Consider the following 19,943-nt stretch of genomic DNA (forward strand, 5'->3'; position numbering starts at 1 on the left):
ACTAGATTTCTAATGATTAAAAAGGCCTAATTCTGCTCTAAAATTCCATTATTCTAATATAAGTAATACCCTGTCACTAGGAACTATGACACTGCAGTACAACCTCAATGTCCAGTTAAATGATTAAGTTTAAAGACATAATTCAACATGGGCTTCTTGGTATAGCCATAAACATGTGCTCTTCTTTTGTTCCATGTGAATAAAAACATAATATTCTCCTGCCCAGCTCCCTCTATCAAAGGGTACATGTTTGGAATTAGCTAAACTTGGTTTTTTGAGAATCACATAATTATAGATACTGGGAATAGAGGCAGAAAAGAAAATAACAATATTTTAAGCTTTGAAAGAAACCATTCAACATTTCACCATTTAATATAATTCAATAAACTGACTCAAGAAGCCAAAATAAAACATAGACGTGTATATATTTAACTATTTGACCCCCACATTCCCAACAGAGAGTCAACTGAAATGTTCTGCAACATTACAAATGCCAGAAATTTTAATAAATATAAAATCTGTGAAAAATTACAGAGAAAATATAGAAAAAATTCAAAGTCAGCTAACTATGAGAATATGGAAAAGAAAGAGACTCAGTATGTTAGTAAATGATCAGGGAGATGGTAAAAAATGGATGGTACAACAGAAACACAAATTTTCATTTTTCACGTTTGGTTCACTAAAACGCAGCAATTGTATTATTTGTGAGACATCATGTTATTTATCTGAAGGGAATAAAAATACTAGAAAAGCATGAAAAATTAAGAAGATAAAAATGTAATGCAAACCAACCACAACTGGGAAGATCAAAAGTATCAAAAGAGTGAAACTGAGGGATGCCACAATGAATTGCATAAAACAATTTCAAATGGTTTTTGAAAAAAACTTAACTATATAATATTTTCTTTCAGTTATTTTGTTATCTATATAATAACCTACGTATCCATTAGCTCTATCAATTCCTTCAATAAAAGGAACCTAATGACATATCTTATATCCCCCCCTGTAGCTTGCATATAAAAAATTCTCGAAGTATTTACTGAATATAAGTGAATCCTTTAGGTATCTTCTAAGAACCTGAAGAAGGGGAAGAAAATCAAACCCTAAAGTTAAACATTACCCCTTCCTAATCCTATAACCTTTGCCTGCCTCTTTTCTGCTTTGCAAAGTTTCTTTATACTAAAGTTCCTATTTCCAATCAGATCATAAACAATCACTCTGAAGAGAGCTCCATGAATTTAGAATTAAGTATATTTACGCTCCCAGCTCTTCTCAAAAAAGCCCTTTGGGAAAAACATTCTATTTACTTACTTGTAACTTTTTGCTTTCTTTCCTTAACTACTGAAGCTATTAAATAAAAAGTATTTTCTGATACTAATAATTCATATGTGAATAATTATGCTTCTTTGTGAAGTTTAAGCAGTTTTAAGTTTCAACATACTACATCTACTTGAACTTACAAATTGTTTGTTATACTTTGTAATGAATTAATAGTGTTTAAATTTTTAAATACTATCCATGTATTCAGTTGTAAGGATTAAGATGCTTGAAATAACTTATTCAAAGATGCTGACCTAGTGAGCTTCACACCCCTATCAAACTCAATATGTCTCCTTTGTGTGAGAAATATTACACATTGATCCTCTAACAATCTGAAATGAAATGCACAATATAAGCAACCTATGTATGTAATGTAATGAAAATCAATATCCTAACACAAAAATGAAATTTTATAAGAAATTTATGATAAGCACAAGCATTTCAATGTGAATCTCAGAAATTACACCAGAAGACATTATGAATTAATCAAATACTAGTACCCATTCAAAAAATCACAGTGAATGTAACAATCACACATGTCCACAACTGGTATACTCTACTGGTTAAGTCAACTACTATAAGCATCACAGCCACAGGCAACAGGATTTTTCAAAATGGCCAAGTTCAGAACAAAGTTGAATACAATCTTCAATATACACTGTGGCTGTATACTTAGGGAAATTCAATGCTTAATGTTAAAACTTTACAAAATATACTTTGCATTTCAATTATGTTCTAGGTTCATTTAAAATTGTACCACCCACTACAGACCTCCTTCCCTGGCCTCACTCACTAAATGCACTTCAATTATTTTGTCAACCAAAAATATTTCTAGAATACCACCTAGGAAGTATTATTTCTCCATTGACAACCAAAGCTCTAAACAAGAGCATCTCCCGTGCGTCAAATAACAATTGTAAGAAGCCAGCTGATTTATGCTTAACTGAAATAGCTATACTACTAAGAAACTGAAGAATATACAAGCATAATATAAACTACTACTGATTTTCATGCTTATCTTTTCCCTTAGGATCATTAACAGTTTGTATAAATTAAAACTATAAGGATATTGATAATTAGTTCTAAAAGTGACCCTTAAATTTGGCTCTGCTTTCAAGTCAAAAGAAATTCTTAGGCAGTATGAATATTTGCTGCACAAGTTAGTGAAAACTGAAGAAGAATAAGGCAGGCAAACACTGACACTTGTGGTCATTCTGAGATTGCTAATTTACAATCAGGCTAATTCCTGCTTTGTAGGTTCAAAGAAAAGTAAAACTGGTTCATAAATCATCTATTGACTTCAAAGGAAAATTATAAACTCTTAATGAACACAGTTAATTTTTCTTCAAAAAGAGAAAACTACTTACTAATAAAAAAATCCAAAAATATACCATTTGTCCATATCTTATATATAATGAAAAAGATTTCAACTGACTTTAAGTCAAAAGATATAAACCTCAAGCAAACATTACTGTGCAGAACTGTTGACTGATCTCAATTAAAACTAAAACTGGTCTCTAAATAACTATGTCAAATGGCATTTTTCAGAGTACTATGGTGGAAATTACACATGATCCAAAACATTAAGATTTTTCTCCAACATTGGAAAAAAAGAACTAGTTCTTCATGTGAGCACTGGCTGAAAATAAAAAAACTCGCTGGCTTTTAGGGGCCAATTCCTCATGCTAAAGTACAAACAGGAATGAAGACCAATGTAGGGAAAACCAGATTCATGTCTCCTCTTCTCAAATGATTCAAGGATATTTGCTCATTCTCAGTGAATCACCTTGCCATGGTTGAATTGTTACCCCCCACTCCCTTTTCTTCATTTTTTTTTTTAAGTTTATTTATTTTGAGAGAGAGAGCACAAGTAGGGCAAGGGCAGAGAGAGAGGAGACAGAGAATCCCATGCAGGCTCCCTGCTGCCAGCCCAGAGCTCAATGCAGGGCTTGAACTCACAAAAACCATGAGATCATGACCTGAGCCGAAACCAAGAGTTGGACGCTTACCGATTGAGCCACCCCAGCACCCCTCTCCCTCATTCTTTTTACCAAGGACATTTAGTTGAATTTATACAGAAAGTAGAATTCCATGAAATGACTTATCTTTACTATCAGTGAGCAAATCTATACCTATTTTATCATGTAATAATAACTCAAAAGCTACTAACCACATGAATAAAGTAACAATTACTTCTGTACTCAATAGAAATTAAGAGTCAGGAGGCACTGCAAATCCTGTCTTTAAATTCTGTCTCCTAGAGAACTACTGTAGACATGCCCAGGAAAATCCAAACAAAACAAAACAAAAAACAAAACAACAACAAAAAAAACCTGGACAGTTCTGGCCAAAACAGAGTAATAACAGCCTACTTCTTCCATCAGGGATGTGTTACAAGATTAAAAAGTAGACCTATGGAAGTAAAAATTACAAGGCATTTATGACTATAAAACTTAATAAAATAGCTGCCAGTTTGCTGAGTGTGACAAAGAACATGTCACATTTACTGAGAAAGTTTAACCATAGAATTCAGATGTTAAAAGAAACTAGACTAAAGAAAGAACTTCTACAAGCTTGCCTGTCATAAGATTTTTACAGTTTCTCTTGGCTGGAAACATGCAGGTTGCTAGAAAAAGTCACTAAAGGAACTTTTATCTCATGTCTGCTGTTTTTCTGTACTTTATGTAAAGTGCTTAGCTAGTTTAATTTAAACTTAAGAAACTGATGGCAGGTGTACCTAAAGTTTAAAGTACATTCTGATTAAGTACACAGGCACCTTTTTATTAGTTTCTAGGAGTCTCTTTTGCTACATTAACCCTTAGCAAGCATAACTGAAACAACAGTCTGCTGGGAATTCAGGGGCTCCAATCAGTACTGGGAGAACCATTAACCAGTAGGTTATCTAATAACGCTCTCTTAATAATCAAGATCTATAATAAATTCAATGGGACACCAAAAAAGAGTCAAATCAAAAGAAGTAGCAAAAATAATTGTCTTATCCTTCCTAGAGAAAAGATAGGGAATATGTCTAAGACTCTGTCTCCCTAATATTTAATAAACTGTGCCTAACTACATATATTGGCAAAAAGTAGTTTTATCAATATGTATCTGGTAAGTGAAAATATAAACCAACATCCATTTATAATTCTATGAATGATTTCTGGGTATGCTGTGCCACTCCTATAAAAAACTCCCCACAATTTCTCCAATGTTATACAGTATAATGGTTAAGAACACTGCATAAAGACTTACATAATCTTGCTTTAATTCCCAGCTGGACTCTCTTATCACTAATTAGCTGGTATCTGGGATAACTATTTTACAACTCTAAGCACTGTCTCCTCATCTTTAAAATGGGTATTCTGATACTAAAACTACTATGAGGAAAAAAAATTCTTTTACCTAACAATTTAGGTAGGCTTAGCATGTGATCTGATTTTGGGTAAATAATAGTCACTGCTGCTAGCTGCATAGTCAAATCCTATGTAAGGAATTACTGATAAATACAATACTGATCTTCTAAAATCCACTTCCACTCGTGTAAAATACATTATTTTAAGTAGGCACTTAAGCCTTATTCTGCTACCTACATTTAAGTAAAAAAAAAAAAAAAAAAGTAGTGAGCATGTAATGAGTGGACATAGGAACTAAAATAAAAGCCTGGCTTTCAATTTTCTCCTTCATATTTAACTAGGAAAAGCCAAAGCTCTAGGCCTTAGGCTTCCCATTTATAAAACTCTTTAACATTCCTTCTAGCATTTCTGGCAAAGTTGCAAATACTCCTTAAAAAAGTCAGAGGAGATTCCTACAAGTACCAAACACATGTCATCAGCTACACTAAAAAATAGGACAGGCTCAGGATCTCTGGAGAAGGATCTCCTCTGAGCCCACCGGTGGGCTTCCAAGATCTCTGAGTGCCGCTTGGCTTTTCCACCAGCGTTCCAGCCTGGTTCCATAACATATTTGGTTCCCTGACTGGGAAACCCAACTGCCCTGGCCCACTGTTGCCACCGGTTTGGGAGAGGGGCGAGGGGTGACAGAATGAGGAATTGCAAGGGAGAAGGCGCGCCCTGCCTGAATTTCGGCAGTCTCCTGCTCGGTTGCCTAGGGCCGGCCCCATTCCGCTGTCCCCTCTGGACTCAAGGAGACTTGGCAGGTGAGGACCTGGACCCGACGTCAGAACCAGTAAGTCCGGGGCCCCAATCTAGTGAGGCCACTGGCAAGAGTGGAAGAGGAACCTGATCACTCCCCGGAGACAGACCTCAGATGTCTTACAGGAATTCTGTGGGAGGGAATGTAATAACCTCTGGTGTGTGTGTGAGTGTCAATGTGTGACTCTGTCTGGCTCGCCTGCCAAGTTCGATTCTGTGGCTCCACAGACGGGCACCCTTAAGGTTTCCAAAAGCCCACGGTGCCTGAGTGAGCCCGTGGGTGATTCTGTGGTGAATAGCATACAGTCTATGGCGGCATCGGGATGGGGAAGGTCCAGCCGCCAAAAGGGGGGAAGCCCAGAGCCCCCCCTTAGCAAAATACCAATGTGTCTACTACAAGGAAAAGGGAAAAGAATGAGTGCCCGAATCGGAAGGGGCCTCCAAAACCCAGCCGTTATCAGAAGGAACCTTGAGAAGGGGGCCTTATTGGTTTGGCCGAGATAGAATCAGATTGAAGAGGACATTGACTCTCTCTCTGTTCCTCTGCCTAAGATGTGAGGGCTTCTCCCTCATTCATTTCCCGGGTTAACAGCTATAATTGGAGCCAACTGTGGTTAGTCTACCTCGGGATGGGGACTTTAAGGAATATTCTCAAGCAGTTGCTGAAACTCTATTTGTTTTGGGGAAATTCCAGGTCTTCACTGGCCTGATGTGGACTCCGTATTTCCACTTTGGTGAAAAAAACATGGCGTCTGCTCCTCTGTCTGAGCTAAGGTTTTCAATCGGGTTTTCCTTCTCTGCCTTCTGCTGGCACCTTGCCTCTTCTGCCTTCCCCTCCCCTCCTGTTTCTGTGCCAACTTGCGTGCGGTCCACATAACTGGTTCCTATACCATCCTCAGTGCCTCAGGTACCACTGGCTCCTCCTCCCACCCTCGAGGTCACGGAGCAAAGTGCACTCCCTTGGACCACCCACTTCAGAAACCTCCACTGGTGTCCCAGGTGAAAATTGACAATGGGGAAAGACTGATTGACTTTTAAGTGGACGCAAGTGAAACTAATTTAAGTTTGTTGGCTCTGTCTTTAAAGTTATCAGCATTAAATATGAAACTTCCATTCTACCAAGGTTGACTAAAGATCAAATAACCTCATGTTATCTCTGCTGCAATTTGTTAGCAAAAAGATGACTTAAAATGATAGTTAATTTTGTCTATCCCAAACTTTTCATGGGTAATTGCTAAGATATCTTTCAAATTGGTAACCTGAAACTTTAAAGTTTTGATTGCATGACGCAGTGCTAAAGCTTTGATTACTGAACATAGGTTTGTGTTTTTAACTTCTTATTGCAGAGAAACTAAGGCTATTTGGACCTATTGGAAAACATGCATTGTGCTTAATAGGTTCGTGAATTTACCATCTGAAGTGTACCAACCCTGTATGTAGGAAAGTAGGAGGTATGCAAGACACATCTTTTATTGAGGGTAAAAGAAAATAATTTTGTCCTAATTGAGACTGGCTATTTGGAGAGAAATGGTTTGGGGACAAAGTTTGAAGGCAAAGGAAAGTTGTAAAAGGTTCGTGCAGGAAAATCTTTGGTAAGTAATTTTATGTGTGCTCAGGATGGACTAAGGTTGAGATGCATGGAATTTTAAAAGTACACTGGTATGAGGCTGAAATTCTGCTTTTCTCTCTCTTCAAAAGACAAAGTTTTCTTTGACTGTTGAAGACAATGTAAACAAAGGTTTTCTTCTCTTTTGACTGCCAGGAAAACCAAAGCTTTAGGTTTCATTTGTATCAGGTCTTTGACTGCTTAGTTAAAACTTCTCAGTGTTAAAGGAGCTAGATTTTGCTAACAACTATATAATGCTATAATAAATACAGTTTTAAATGAAGTCTTTTTGACCAATTAGGCCCTTTTATTTGGGATGCTAAGTTGCTTGGAAAAGCACTGTCACACAATGGTAATAAACCTTAGGTTGTACTGCACTGGTAAATGCTGTTAACTAATTACTTGAAGTGTTACGTGTCACAGAAATAACCAAATTTCTTTGTCAACTGCATCATAATGACCAATGTCTATTTCTGAGATTTTTGTCATTTAGATTTGTAAAAAGGAATTTGAGGACAAATACAGGTATTTGAAAGATTTCCAGAACTAAAAAGCTGCATTCAAACTGAACAAGAATTAGGAACATGGGACTAAATGAAAACGTTTGCTCTTCCGGATTAAGGAAACTTTCTCTTAAGATGATACACAGAAATGTCATAAAGTATTCATTTGTAAACTGAAGCATTTATCTTTTCTCTCTACCTAAACCCTCTGAAATACAAAAACTCTCAGTGAGTATTCTTTCTTTCATGGCAATTACAATTGTTTGCATAAGTTCAATAAGAATCTGTTCATCTTGTAACAGGTCACCATTGGAAATACTGGTTATTTTACCAAGGCCTTGACTGGAATGTCATATTTGTGAGTGACATTCATAGACTCAGATATGACCAGACAGCTTTAAGGAACTAAGGCTGGCTTTATGAAACGTGGAGTCATAAAGCCCCTTGGAAATGTTGGCTGAATACCTCGCTTACAGAGTTCCCAGCAGCCACACCAGGTGAGTAAAGAAGGTCACTTCCTGGAAGGTGCAAGAACCTCAGAATATCTTGGGGACCTCGTGAAGAGGAATTCACCCAATTCTACAGGTACTGGAGGCCTGTCTGATGACAAGTATTTGGCTAGGCTTCTGGCCTGGAGAGACTACTAAAAGTTCAATCTGGAGATTCCTTATAAAAGGTTCTAGCAAAGCAAACTTTAAAAGATCCTCACGATCAATAGCTATTCTTGCTGAGCTTATGTAAATAATTAGGCCAGGTTTTGTTAAGACTGGACTTGTTCTACAAATGCATTGGTCTTGATTTGGCTATCTCTGGAAATGGGGGATTTTAGAGAGAAAAAACTGTGTTTCAACAATGCACCATTATAGATTTAAATTCTAGTTCTGTCTTTAAATGTTTGTTGTTTGCCTAAACTAGACAACTTGAGGTAAACTACAGAAAAATTGTCACAGTATTTCATGTATAGACAATCTTCTATGGTCATTATTCTGTGGGGATAATAATAAGACCCCATGGGTCCATCACTCCAGAATTAAGGCGGCCAACTTGGAAGAGTCCTCAACCTGGTGAAGTGACTCAGACCTAGTCAACCCGCTCAAGCTGACCCTCAAAAAGACGCTGGCCCCTGGGATCTTCAGCCCTACTCCAGCTCTACCCCGGAAGCTGGCTGGCCTGCACACAGCAGAAGCTTGAGGAATCAGTGTGTGAACCAAGTCCAGGTGCTCAGATGCAACTCTGCAAACCCTTGCTCCTTACCAGGGTCATAACCCTGACCTTGCTCCTTACATTGGACTAATAGAGGATGCCCCACAAACTGGACATCCTGGCTCCCTGCCCTGGCAGGAGTCCTCCTTTCCAAAATTTTACTTGTGACCACCGGCCCCTATATTCTAAACACCTTGGTACGCTTCACTGCAAACACCACTGCTCACCAAACTGCAACACGCATCTTAGCCATCCAAGAGTACCAACCCCTAGAGCCAAAGGGTGATGCCTACTAAAAAGATTTTTGAAAGAGGAGTCAAAGAGGGGAATATTGAGAAAATAAGTAAAGTTATGCACCATAACATGGCCTACGGGACTGATATAAGCTCTAGTTCCTAGCTTAGAGACTCCTCTTCCAGGTTCTTCTTCCTGCCCTGCTTGCTGTGTGCACCAAATTACTACTAATGCAGAATGCAGAAGCAACGGACTATAAATTGTCCCCCATACTTGTGCTTGCATCTCAGATCTCTGGAGAAGTATCTCCTCTGAGCCCAGCCGTATAAAATAAACCTCCTGCCTTCCAAGAAAAAAAAAAATAGGACAAAAATAATAGAGAAAGGTAACAGACTTAACTGAGGAAGACAGGTGGGATAAAGCATATTTATGACTACAAATATATAGCTTAGGTTCTAAAACGATAAATTTTTAGGAGTTAATGTCCCTCAAGTCTCAGGAAAAACTGATAATTCAGGCTATTTAAAAAAAAAAAAAAGACCATGCCCCAGTATTCTGCAGAAAAAAAGCAAGGTGCCCAGGAGACTAACCATACAAAGAAATATTTCAGAATAAGTATCTAGTGCTTACTAAAAAATCTTCTTGGAGGCAAGTTACTAAACAATCTTGAAATATTTGGACAAGTAAATATGATTAGTTAAACCTCATTATCCACCAAGATCCTGTACAAGTGTGCTGTATCCACTGCATCATTTTATTGAATTCTATCATACATGTAATTTTAAAGAAAATAAAAAATAAAAAAATAAATGCTCACATTAAAAAGTAATTAAAAATAAAGTTTTGCTGCCTTCAAGAACACTGGAAACCACATAATAGCAAAAAAGAGGTGGGCTATGTCACATCATGCATCATTAAAGCAATCCACTCAAGCTGATTTATAAACTCCAGAAAATTGGGCGTAGTGGTATAAAAAATAAATGGTCTAAGTCTTTTCTAGATATTAGTAAAATTGGAATAATTTGAGAAAATAAACTTCAAAGGAAGAAGTGCACTGAAGGGGTTAAATTGCACCAAGTTACATTTTATAAAAGCTTATATTGCTTATGTCCTATAAAACCATGTAAGAAACATGAAAACCAACATCTAACACTGAAAACATTTAGAAAGCCTGTGCTTAAGCATAAAGTTAAAAAAAAAAGGAAAAAATAAAATTATAACCATTTCATAATCATCCCATTTTCATATTATGCACTCACCACTATACTTACACTGAATATATATAATTTATCTCACAGAAGCAAAATCTCTAAGCTTCTCCCTACCTTAGGTTTTTAGTCAAAATGAATGCAAACAATCACGTGGGATTCAGCCAAGCAGTGACGTTAAATTCTGCTCTGTCAGAGAGAGCATCTGTCAAGCCCACATTTAAACTGCTGCCTGCCTGTGCAGCAGCTGAGGAACTGTGGATTTCATATTATAGACTAAAACCCCAGTAAAACTGCTCAAAATCCTTCCTGCAGCTGCCAGGCAACAACGAAAGAGAGTTAAATCCTATTCTATTCCAATACAATCGGAGCACTACATTCTAGCTCCGGCTGCTTTACATTGCAGCTCAGTGTTATTACTAGAAATATGGATACTGAGAAGAGAATACAGCACTGCATTGTCCGGCCAGGAAAACAGCAGATGTAAAAAGCTTCAATGCATCAACTGTCGGCAAGAGTCAACAGTGCTCCGAATAGACCGGACAACTACAGCTCTTTTGTTTAAAGAAAGAGAAAGAAAATGAAAGAAAGGAAAAATCTCAGAAGACTAGGACCCATATGAACAAGGAGGGTAACTCGAAGACAAGGAGACAGATGGACACTTTGGATACTGTGAAAAGCAATCGCAGGAGGCAGACTATTGGGGGATGTGCGCATGTTCGATAGCATCTTTTTTGCTGAAGTGATGGCGTGCCAAAAGTATTTTCAGTGGGCATAATCCTCTCCACATAAATGGCCTGACCAAGGAAGGTATGTCGATATCTTGTGTGTAATATTCATTTAAATGTCTGCTACCTTTTTATAGCCCTGGAGGCACTAATATCTGATAAACAAGTTCATCCTGTTCACCGTCCTTGAAAACTATGAAAGGGTTTCTAGATATATGATTTTAAAATCTGTCATTGTTAAAACTGTCATTGCTATATTCAAGTAATTATGTAGCCTGGAGTAATTACAGATTATGGATGTATAAAAGAGAACAGGCAAATAGTATCAAGATGTGCTTAAAGGATTCTCTGAAAAATTAAACTTAAAAAGAAAAAAACTAGCCCTCTAAAGAAAACATAGCAAGCCTCTACCAAATTAGGTCAAAATGAATTCTTATCCAGTAAAATAAAGTGATCTCTTAAAAATGGCTATCAAAGAGACAATGCAGTGAAATTACATTAAATAGTATCAAAGATGATCTTAATATTAGGAGCTTTTTTCCAAAGTCCTTTTCAAACAAATTATTAACATATAACAGCTTTTACTAACAAAATTATCCCAGATCCATCTCCCTAAATAAAGACAACAAACACAATCTAAGAGAGTATCAACAAATCTTACTCTCGAGCTGTAAGAATATTAAAAGGAAAGCATTTGCACAGGATCACACAAGGCAGTGTGAGTTTTATGCACAGAACACCACCACAGCAGATCTGCATGTTATTACCGTGTCCATGAATACAACTTTAAACAAAGAAACAGCAATAGTTGCTAAAAATTCCCCCACTTGAAACAGTGAACTTTCATTTTAAGCAACTCATTCTAAATGATCAAATATAAGATTTGTCCTTGGTGATAATTTTTCAGTGAAATTCAAAACATAATGTGAAAATAACCTGATATAAAAATATTCATGAACAGCAATACAAGGACAAAAAATTAAATATAAATGTAGCTACTGTGCTTCTAGGCTATTAATATGTGCTAATGAACTACCATCATGGTATGTATGTGCAGGGCAGAAATAAATCTAATAAACTATTTAAACAACAATCACAGAAGAGCAACTCATGGGTCAGGAGCTCAAATATATTTCAAATATTTTTTACAATCTACTAGAGAACCTGATATTTGCTCAATCTCACAATACAACTCAATAACCTATTATTTAATAATCACAAAAGGCAAATATTTTAAAGACATATGTAAGCATTCTATTCTAAAATTAAGATTAAACAAGTTTATCAAGCCCTATTATTATTACATCTCAACATCAACTCTGTCATACCATGAATTTTTATTCCACTATAGAATGAAATCAGATGGTATTAAATAAAAAAATACAGCTGTAAAAATCTCAAGTCTCTCTTAGTGCTTTTTCTGTTAATGTTAACAACACCAATTAAACACTTTTATAAACTAGATCTCAAAACAAAAGTATAGAATTTTTTTATTCAAGCACCACTTAATCTAGGACTGTTCCAATAAACTAGATATCAACACTTTTTAAAGACAAACGATAAAAAGTGTGTGTGTGTGTGTGTGTGTGTGTGTAAGAGAGAGAGTGCAAGCATGTGAGAAGTAACTGAACATTTCACAGCAACATTCTCTCCATGTACTACAATTCATAATATGTAAGTATACATTAATAACTTGAAAAAATTATCATAAAAAACCCTAAGAGCTAAATCAAAGGTACTTCTATGCTGAAAATGCAGAAGTGTGAAACTATTTAGATTGACAAAAATATTTTAACTTTCTTGTCATGTTCCCACTTTTTAAGAATATATAACAGGCAATAACTGGAGAGTAATTTAGACATTTAATAAAAAGGAGGAACAGTTACTTTAATCTTTCTTTTTAACAGAGAAATTATGATGAATGCCTGAGAAACTTTCCATAAAGAAATTTTTAAAGCTAGACACATATACTTTATTTATCAATGGGAGATTACCAAATGAGTGTATATGGATTTTAAGCCTGGGAAGCTTAATATTTACAAATATTAAGTCATGAATTTAACTTAAGATGCATCTCTATCACTTATTGCTACAAAATCATATAGGACCATAAACTATGTATTTATGCTAGATTATACTATATAACAATATGCTGTTTTCTGTAACATGGAAATACTTCAGAGATATCACTTCAGGTATGTTGCTTTCATAAAAATATTAGTTTATTACTATGATATTTATCTTCATTTCTTCAGTCATTTATTCAAAAATCTGACCTAGTATGTATTGCTTCTCAAACCATCAAATTTATACTTTTAAAAGATGTAAATGATTGGACTTCAACCAGATATCAAGCACATATCAACAAAAAGTTGACATATTTAACTTAGCTTTGGAATGTTTACAATGGATTTCTAAATAAATTTAAAAAGCAACTTTGTTTCTTTTAAATTTATACACCTAACCCTTATATCTACTGGCTTCTATGCGGAGTGGAGGAATAACCATTGCTATTTATAAAATATTTCATTTGAAAATAAAAGATTAGAAAGAGTTTCCTGGTCTAAATAGAATGGCAAACTATTAACAAGTACAGGAAGGAAAAAACTGAGTTTCTAAATCAGAACACTCAGCCTATTTTCAGTTTAGCTCACAGCAGCTATGTTTTGCTGGTACAGTGAACAGCCTTGGTCTTTATTGTAGCAATGTGAAATTAAAATTCATGTAAATAAACTCTAATAAATAGCAAAATAGATTCTATGTTTTTAAACCTCCATACTTAAAAAAGAATCACTTTTCCGTATCTCACAGGATGATTAAACATTTTTTTTTACATTTGAGAACCATAACTTCTAAAAGTACTACATAATTTCGGATACTAAAAATTATCAAAAGCTGGCGCCTTTAGTATTATACTTTAGAAATTTGTTCAAATTCCCACCCACTTGCTCCTCCTAGTGGCTTTTACTAGAATAGTACTTTCATTCATATATGTTTAACACTTTCAATCAATATTTTCAAAGTACTTCATACACCTGATACGTGAGTTTTACTATAATTATTCAATTATATGAAGGCTTCCATGTAACTACCATTATTTTCCCAAAATAATTAAGTTTCATGTCAAAGTTAAACAAATTTGGCATTAAGCACGAATCTCTTAATATCACAGGCTAAACAAACACATAGGTATGTATGTACAGAATTTTAAATAAACAAAATCCTTCTAAATTAAAATTTTAAATTGGCTAGTTTCTTTTGCTTAAAGAAATAATTTTCATAAGAAAAAGTTGAAGAAATTGAAATTATTAATCCCCTTCTTGAGAAGGGTTTTCTCTTTAAAAATAGAATTCAAGCTACAGCCCCTTACCCACCTCTACCTCCACTCCTTGATCTAGAAAAACTAAGAACAAACTGAAAACCATGAAAAATCTGTGCTGTGAACCGAAAAACCTTGCTAAAAGATAACACCAGCAGTTTTTAATATGGAGAATAATGAACCTCCCATACTGACATCTTAAAATCTAGGGCTTTAATGCTTCGGATTCCACGTCTCTCTCTCAATCTCTCTCTCTCTCTGCCCCTCTCCTGCTTAAGCTCTCTCGCTCGCTCTCTCTCTCTCTCTCTCTCTCTTCTCTCTCTCTCAAAAACAAATAAACATTAAAATAATAATAATAGTAGTGAAAAATAATCTAGGGCTTTAATGAGTGTCACACCACCAGAAGTCCTAAAAATGTAACAAATTCTCTACACACAAATGTAGAACACAGCAAAACTCAAGAATCTTTTAAAATGCATTTTGTAAAATTCAAAATTTTAAACAGCTGGATATGATAGTACCTAGTGCCTGTATTTTGTAACAAACCTGAAAGGATTGTTCAAAGTAGTTCTTTGTTTAATTCTAACATGGAGACTCAACTGAGATATGTGAGAGTGTTCTGCCAAGGCCAAAGATAATTAAAGATAATTAGTTACTATATTTTAAAACTCAGTCTTAAGTCTAAGTAAGGATTATGATCTCCTGAATACCTCATCTTTGAAGTGGAAGGTTAAAATTAGAAAGAGTATTTGAAAATGTTCATCATTTATTAGTCTTAAAATCCTGTACTGAAGTTACTGGACCCTGAAAATTAATTTTGACAGGTGCATCTTCTCATTGACTTTCTCAACACAGTAGGGGCCAATGGAAACATGCCAAGCAGTGTACTGTGACTAACAGAACTCTGCCATAATCAACCTTGCACCGTCTGTCCCACAACTGATACATGACCGTTTTACAAAAAAGGCCGCTGACTGTGCACCATACCACCAATGGTATGTCAAATCAATTTTAATTAATGCCAATAAATTTTCCATCTGCTCTCAGGCCTTCTTATGTGGCCTCTCTCAGGAATCTAGGAACATTGTTCTCTTCTACATGCATACAACTTTTAAATCTTTAACTCAGGTCAAAAGCACAAATGACCAGAACTACTCAGACAACGAAATAAGTGGAAGAAAATTAATCCATCACTTTTCTCTTTAAAGTGCTCATCCTATTCCCAGTGATTGTATGTTACCAAGGATAAACAAACTATAAATTTCATCCCTGGGTTATCATATTTTCACAACTTAAAAACTCCTATTTGCCCTAATATTATTAACATCCAAAGTCTCTTTTCAGGCAGTTCTATAATATTTTGCATTTTTTAAATTTTTATGCTTCATCTTTATAGAATGACTGCATGGGAGACAACGTGACCGAATTAAAAAATGATTACCAAAGAAAAGTATTGATTCAGGAGAAGGAAACATTTTCAGCCTCCAGTATCTCATATCCCATTACTGGATATTTACAACATGCTTCAGTGGAGGAGAAGACACTGCTGCTTTGCAAAGATGAGCTGGAATGCCAAGAGGTCTCTGTTCCGTACCCATCTTATTGGTGTACTTTCTCTAGTGTTTATTTTTGCTATGTTTTTGTTTTTCAATCATCATGACTGGCTGCCAGGCAGAGCTGGATTTAAAGAAAACCCTGTAACATACACTTTCCGAGGATTTCGTTCTACAAAAAGTGAGACAAACCACAGCTCCCTCCGGAACATTTGGAAAGAAACAGTCCCTCAAACTCTGAGGCCTCAAACAGCAACTAACTCCAATAACACAGACCTGTCGCCACAGGGAGTTACAGGGCTAGAGAATACACTTAGTGCCAATGGAAGTATTTACAATGAAAAAGGTATCGGACATCCGAATTCATACCATTTCAAATATATTATCAATGAACCTGAAAAATGCCAAGAGAAGAGCCCTTTTTTAATACTGCTAATAGCTGCAGAACCTGGACAAATAGAAGCTAGAAGAGCTATTCGGCAAACTTGGGGCAATGAAAGTCTAGCACCTGGTATCCAAATCACAAGAATTTTTTTGCTGGGCGTAAGTATTAAGTTAAATGGCTACCTTCAACGTGCAATACTGGAAGAAAGCAGACAATATCATGATATAGTCCAACAGGAATATTTAGATACATACTACAATTTGACAATTAAAACACTAATGGGCATGAACTGGGTTGCAACGTACTGTCCACATATTCCATATGTTATGAAAACTGACAGTGACATGTTTGTCAACACTGAATATTTAATACATAAGTTACTGAAGCCAGACCTGCCTCCCAGACATAACTACTTCACTGGTTACCTAATGAGAGGATACGCACCCAATCGAAACAAAGAGAGCAAGTGGTACATGCCACCAGACCTCTACCCAAGTGAACGCTACCCTGTCTTCTGTTCTGGGACTGGTTATGTTTTTTCTGGAGATCTGGCAGAGAAGATCTTTAAAGTTTCTTTAAGTATCCGTCGTTTGCACTTGGAAGATGTATACGTAGGGATCTGTCTTGCCAAGTTGAGAATTGATCCTGTGCCCCCTCCCAACGAGTTTGTGTTCAATCACTGGCGAGTTTCTTATTCAAGCTGTAAATACAGCCACCTAATTACCTCTCATCAGTTCCAGCCTAGTGAACTGATAAAATACTGGAACCATTTACAACAAAATAAGCACAACGCTTGTGCCAACGCAGCAAAAGAAAAGGCAGGCAGGTATCGCCATCGTAAATTACACTAGAAAAGACAATTTTTTTTTTCAAATGTGCAATCTGTAAAATATTGCTAAAAGCATGTATAGTTAAAACTGATTACATCCATAGGACAAGTTTTAGTTAAAATTCATCACATACAGAAATTCAAAAAATATTTTTTTAATTTCTGAAAGTAATTCTTAAAAATACCATTATATAACAAAAAAGGTATCCCAAAAGAAACTATTAAAAAAAAACTGTATGAGGGGATTCTGTGTATTAACATGCAATAAAAAGCATGCACACATCAATGGTTCAAGGCTTACGTTAAGGGCCAATAAGATGTATTTGCATATATTTTCCACATAAATTTTAATTTAAGAAATGGAGACAGTCAAAAGACCCTTCTCATTTTAGATACAGTTTTTCATTTTAACATATAATTAAATGTAAATAAAACATTATTGTCAATCTTAAGGAAAATTTGTAATTGTGCAAAGGACAAATTTTCTGACCTGACTATTCTAGGGTTCTAAAACTATATTCCATGCAATAAGATTTAGTTGAATTACTCCATAAACACATTTATAAAGTTCAGATGTTTCATCAATGCAATTTTCATTTAAGTATTTACCTTTTAATAACAATTGAGATACTCATTTTCTTTTATTAATACATATATTGGGGGAAAATTATTTTGACATGTGATAAAATGTGAAAAATCAATGTGTCTCAGGCTCAAGTTTTTATAAGAAAAAAAAAGTAAATGTTTCAAAATAGACAGTTTGTTTCCTTGTCGGTGTTAAGGGCCAAGCTAGTATTTAAATGAGTTATTCTATTAGATCAGTTATTGCACTCTTAAGGAGTACTACCACTTAACTTCAAGGATATCTGTAAAAATACAACAGGTTCCTCCAACTGAAGCAAAAGTAATTGCAGGCACAAAGAGAATGTACTGTTGAAAAAAGATACAGGATAAAGAGTGCAGCAGCAGTTTCATTCAATACATTTTTAAGATGCATGTCTGCCAAACTGCAACATATGGGAAGTTTATTTCCTGACAGCAGGTGTACACATGCCAATACTTAATCATTTTATGGCACCTACTTCTTTCTCTGAGTGCCAAGTTTACAAACCTGCAGTTTTTAATTTGGTAGACGACAACTCTTCCATGTCACCAATTTAAAACCTTTTTTGGGAGGGATGGGGGAAAACTACACGTTTGATGAACACTTGATTCTAGGATGACAATGTATACAACGCACTTTTACCAAGTTTTTAATAAAAAAAAAAGTAAACAAAAAAATCTTTACTGAGTGTTACAGTACAAATATTTTCACAGTAATTCTGTTTGGTTCCATTACAAAGTTTAAAATCAAGAAATAGTAACCCACTAAGTTTGAAAGTGTTTTTAATTCATAAAAGTATGTAAAATTTAACGATCTAAATCTAAGGAAGATGTTATTTATCCTAATTGTAGTGACAATTATTTTTATCCTTGATTCTATTCTGAAGAGATATTGTACCAAAACAGAACTGTAATAATTGTTAAAGTTCAGAATCACAGAAACTGTTTAAGTACTTATTATTTAATATGTTACATTCTATTTATACTGAATATATCTCCCATTTTCAATTCAGTAGTCTTAAGTATTCTATTCTACATAGAGTAATTTTGAAAGCCAAGCTATATAACATCCCAGCTCTTGGTTAAGTCCATTTCTCACTTAATTTATTCTATATGATTATAAAAACACTAAAGTTACTAAATGCCAAACTCATTAAATAAAAGTCACACATAAGAGGATAATACCAAATTAGGTAAGTTTCAGGAAAGACAAAAGTAATCTTTCCTTCAATGTAGAGTAATTGTCTCATTTCTACTTCAGAAGTCTTTTTAAAAAAGGGTATATGTGTGTACATGTATGCATGCGCAATTATGTACCCAGAAACAGAACCCAAGCACTATCTGCCTAAATTATGATTATAGTGCAGGATCTTTAAAAGATAGTATTTTTCTTCTGGAAAAATTCAAGTTTAAAAAGTTGACTTTGAAAAACAGAATTCTTAACAGACAACTAAATCCCTCCTATCTTACACATCAATTTAAAATCATTTCAATATCCCTGAGAATACTATCTTGAGAAGTGACAGTAATCTGGTAACATAGAGTTCTCAAAGAAAACTCGATCAAATAATAAAGTTTCCTAATGCTGCTGAAAATCTGTATTTTAAAATAAATATTCTATTAATTTATTCTTGACCTTCCACTCTCAATATGCAAGAGTAATTCTTCAGAAAACATGAATTTTTATATTATAATATCTCAACATCTCACCAATAGTAGCTGTGCCTTATTCATGCCCAGTACTATGTGATTATGATTACACATGAAAATATAATGTTAAATTCTATTTGCACTACATTTGGTCAAAGAAAAAAATCAGGAACAACTATGTAATCTTTATGCTCAAAGTGTTAATAAATATTTTAGAAGATTAAAAATACCAAAACTTTTGATAGTTACACTAGTTTTGATCAAGATTATAGGTAGTGAAAGTCTAATTCAAGTAAATAATTTAAATTTCTCACCTTTTAGTATACAGCAGAATCACATATAACCTCAACTGGAATCTTACTGATATCTATTACCAAAAACCCCTATGACAATAATAGCAACAATGGCAGCAGGAACTATTTACTGATAGAGCATACACTATATGCCTGGTTCTGTGTTACACCACTTTCCACACATGATCTCACAGAATCCTTACAAATGACACTAAGAGACAGGAAAGAAAGACTCATGAAAGAAGTTACATACCTAAGATCACACAGCTAATAAAAGCAGCAAAACTCCATCTTAAAGACCATGTTCTCAACCAGTATGTTATTCTGCTGTATATTTCACATATGACACCTGCAGTAA

General features: G+C 35.0%; 2 protein-coding genes across 3 annotated transcripts in view; one reads left to right on the plus strand and one right to left on the minus strand.

Moving 5' to 3' along the window:
- CDC73 (cell division cycle 73) overlaps window positions 1–19,943 on the minus strand; it is a 137,463-nt gene that overhangs the window by 58,437 nt on the left and 59,083 nt on the right. The window lies entirely within an intron of this gene.
- Window positions 10,462–19,278, plus strand: B3GALT2 (beta-1,3-galactosyltransferase 2). The gene is made up of 2 exons (XM_047840235.1): window positions 10,462–11,035; window positions 15,669–19,278. The coding sequence occupies exon 2, from the start codon at window positions 15,793–15,795 to the stop codon at window positions 17,059–17,061; it is 1,269 nt and encodes a 422-aa protein (XP_047696191.1). The 5' UTR covers window positions 10,462–11,035; window positions 15,669–15,792; the 3' UTR covers window positions 17,062–19,278.

This window comes from Prionailurus viverrinus, chromosome F1, assembly GCF_022837055.1.
Source record: "Prionailurus viverrinus isolate Anna chromosome F1, UM_Priviv_1.0, whole genome shotgun sequence".
Lineage (NCBI taxonomy): Eukaryota > Metazoa > Chordata > Mammalia > Carnivora > Felidae > Prionailurus > Prionailurus viverrinus.

Excerpts from the sequence above, each read along its gene's own strand:
- B3GALT2 (XM_047840235.1), top strand. The coding sequence starts at position 15,793 with ATGCTTCAGTGGAGGAGAAGACACTGCTGCTTTGCAAAGATGAGCTGG.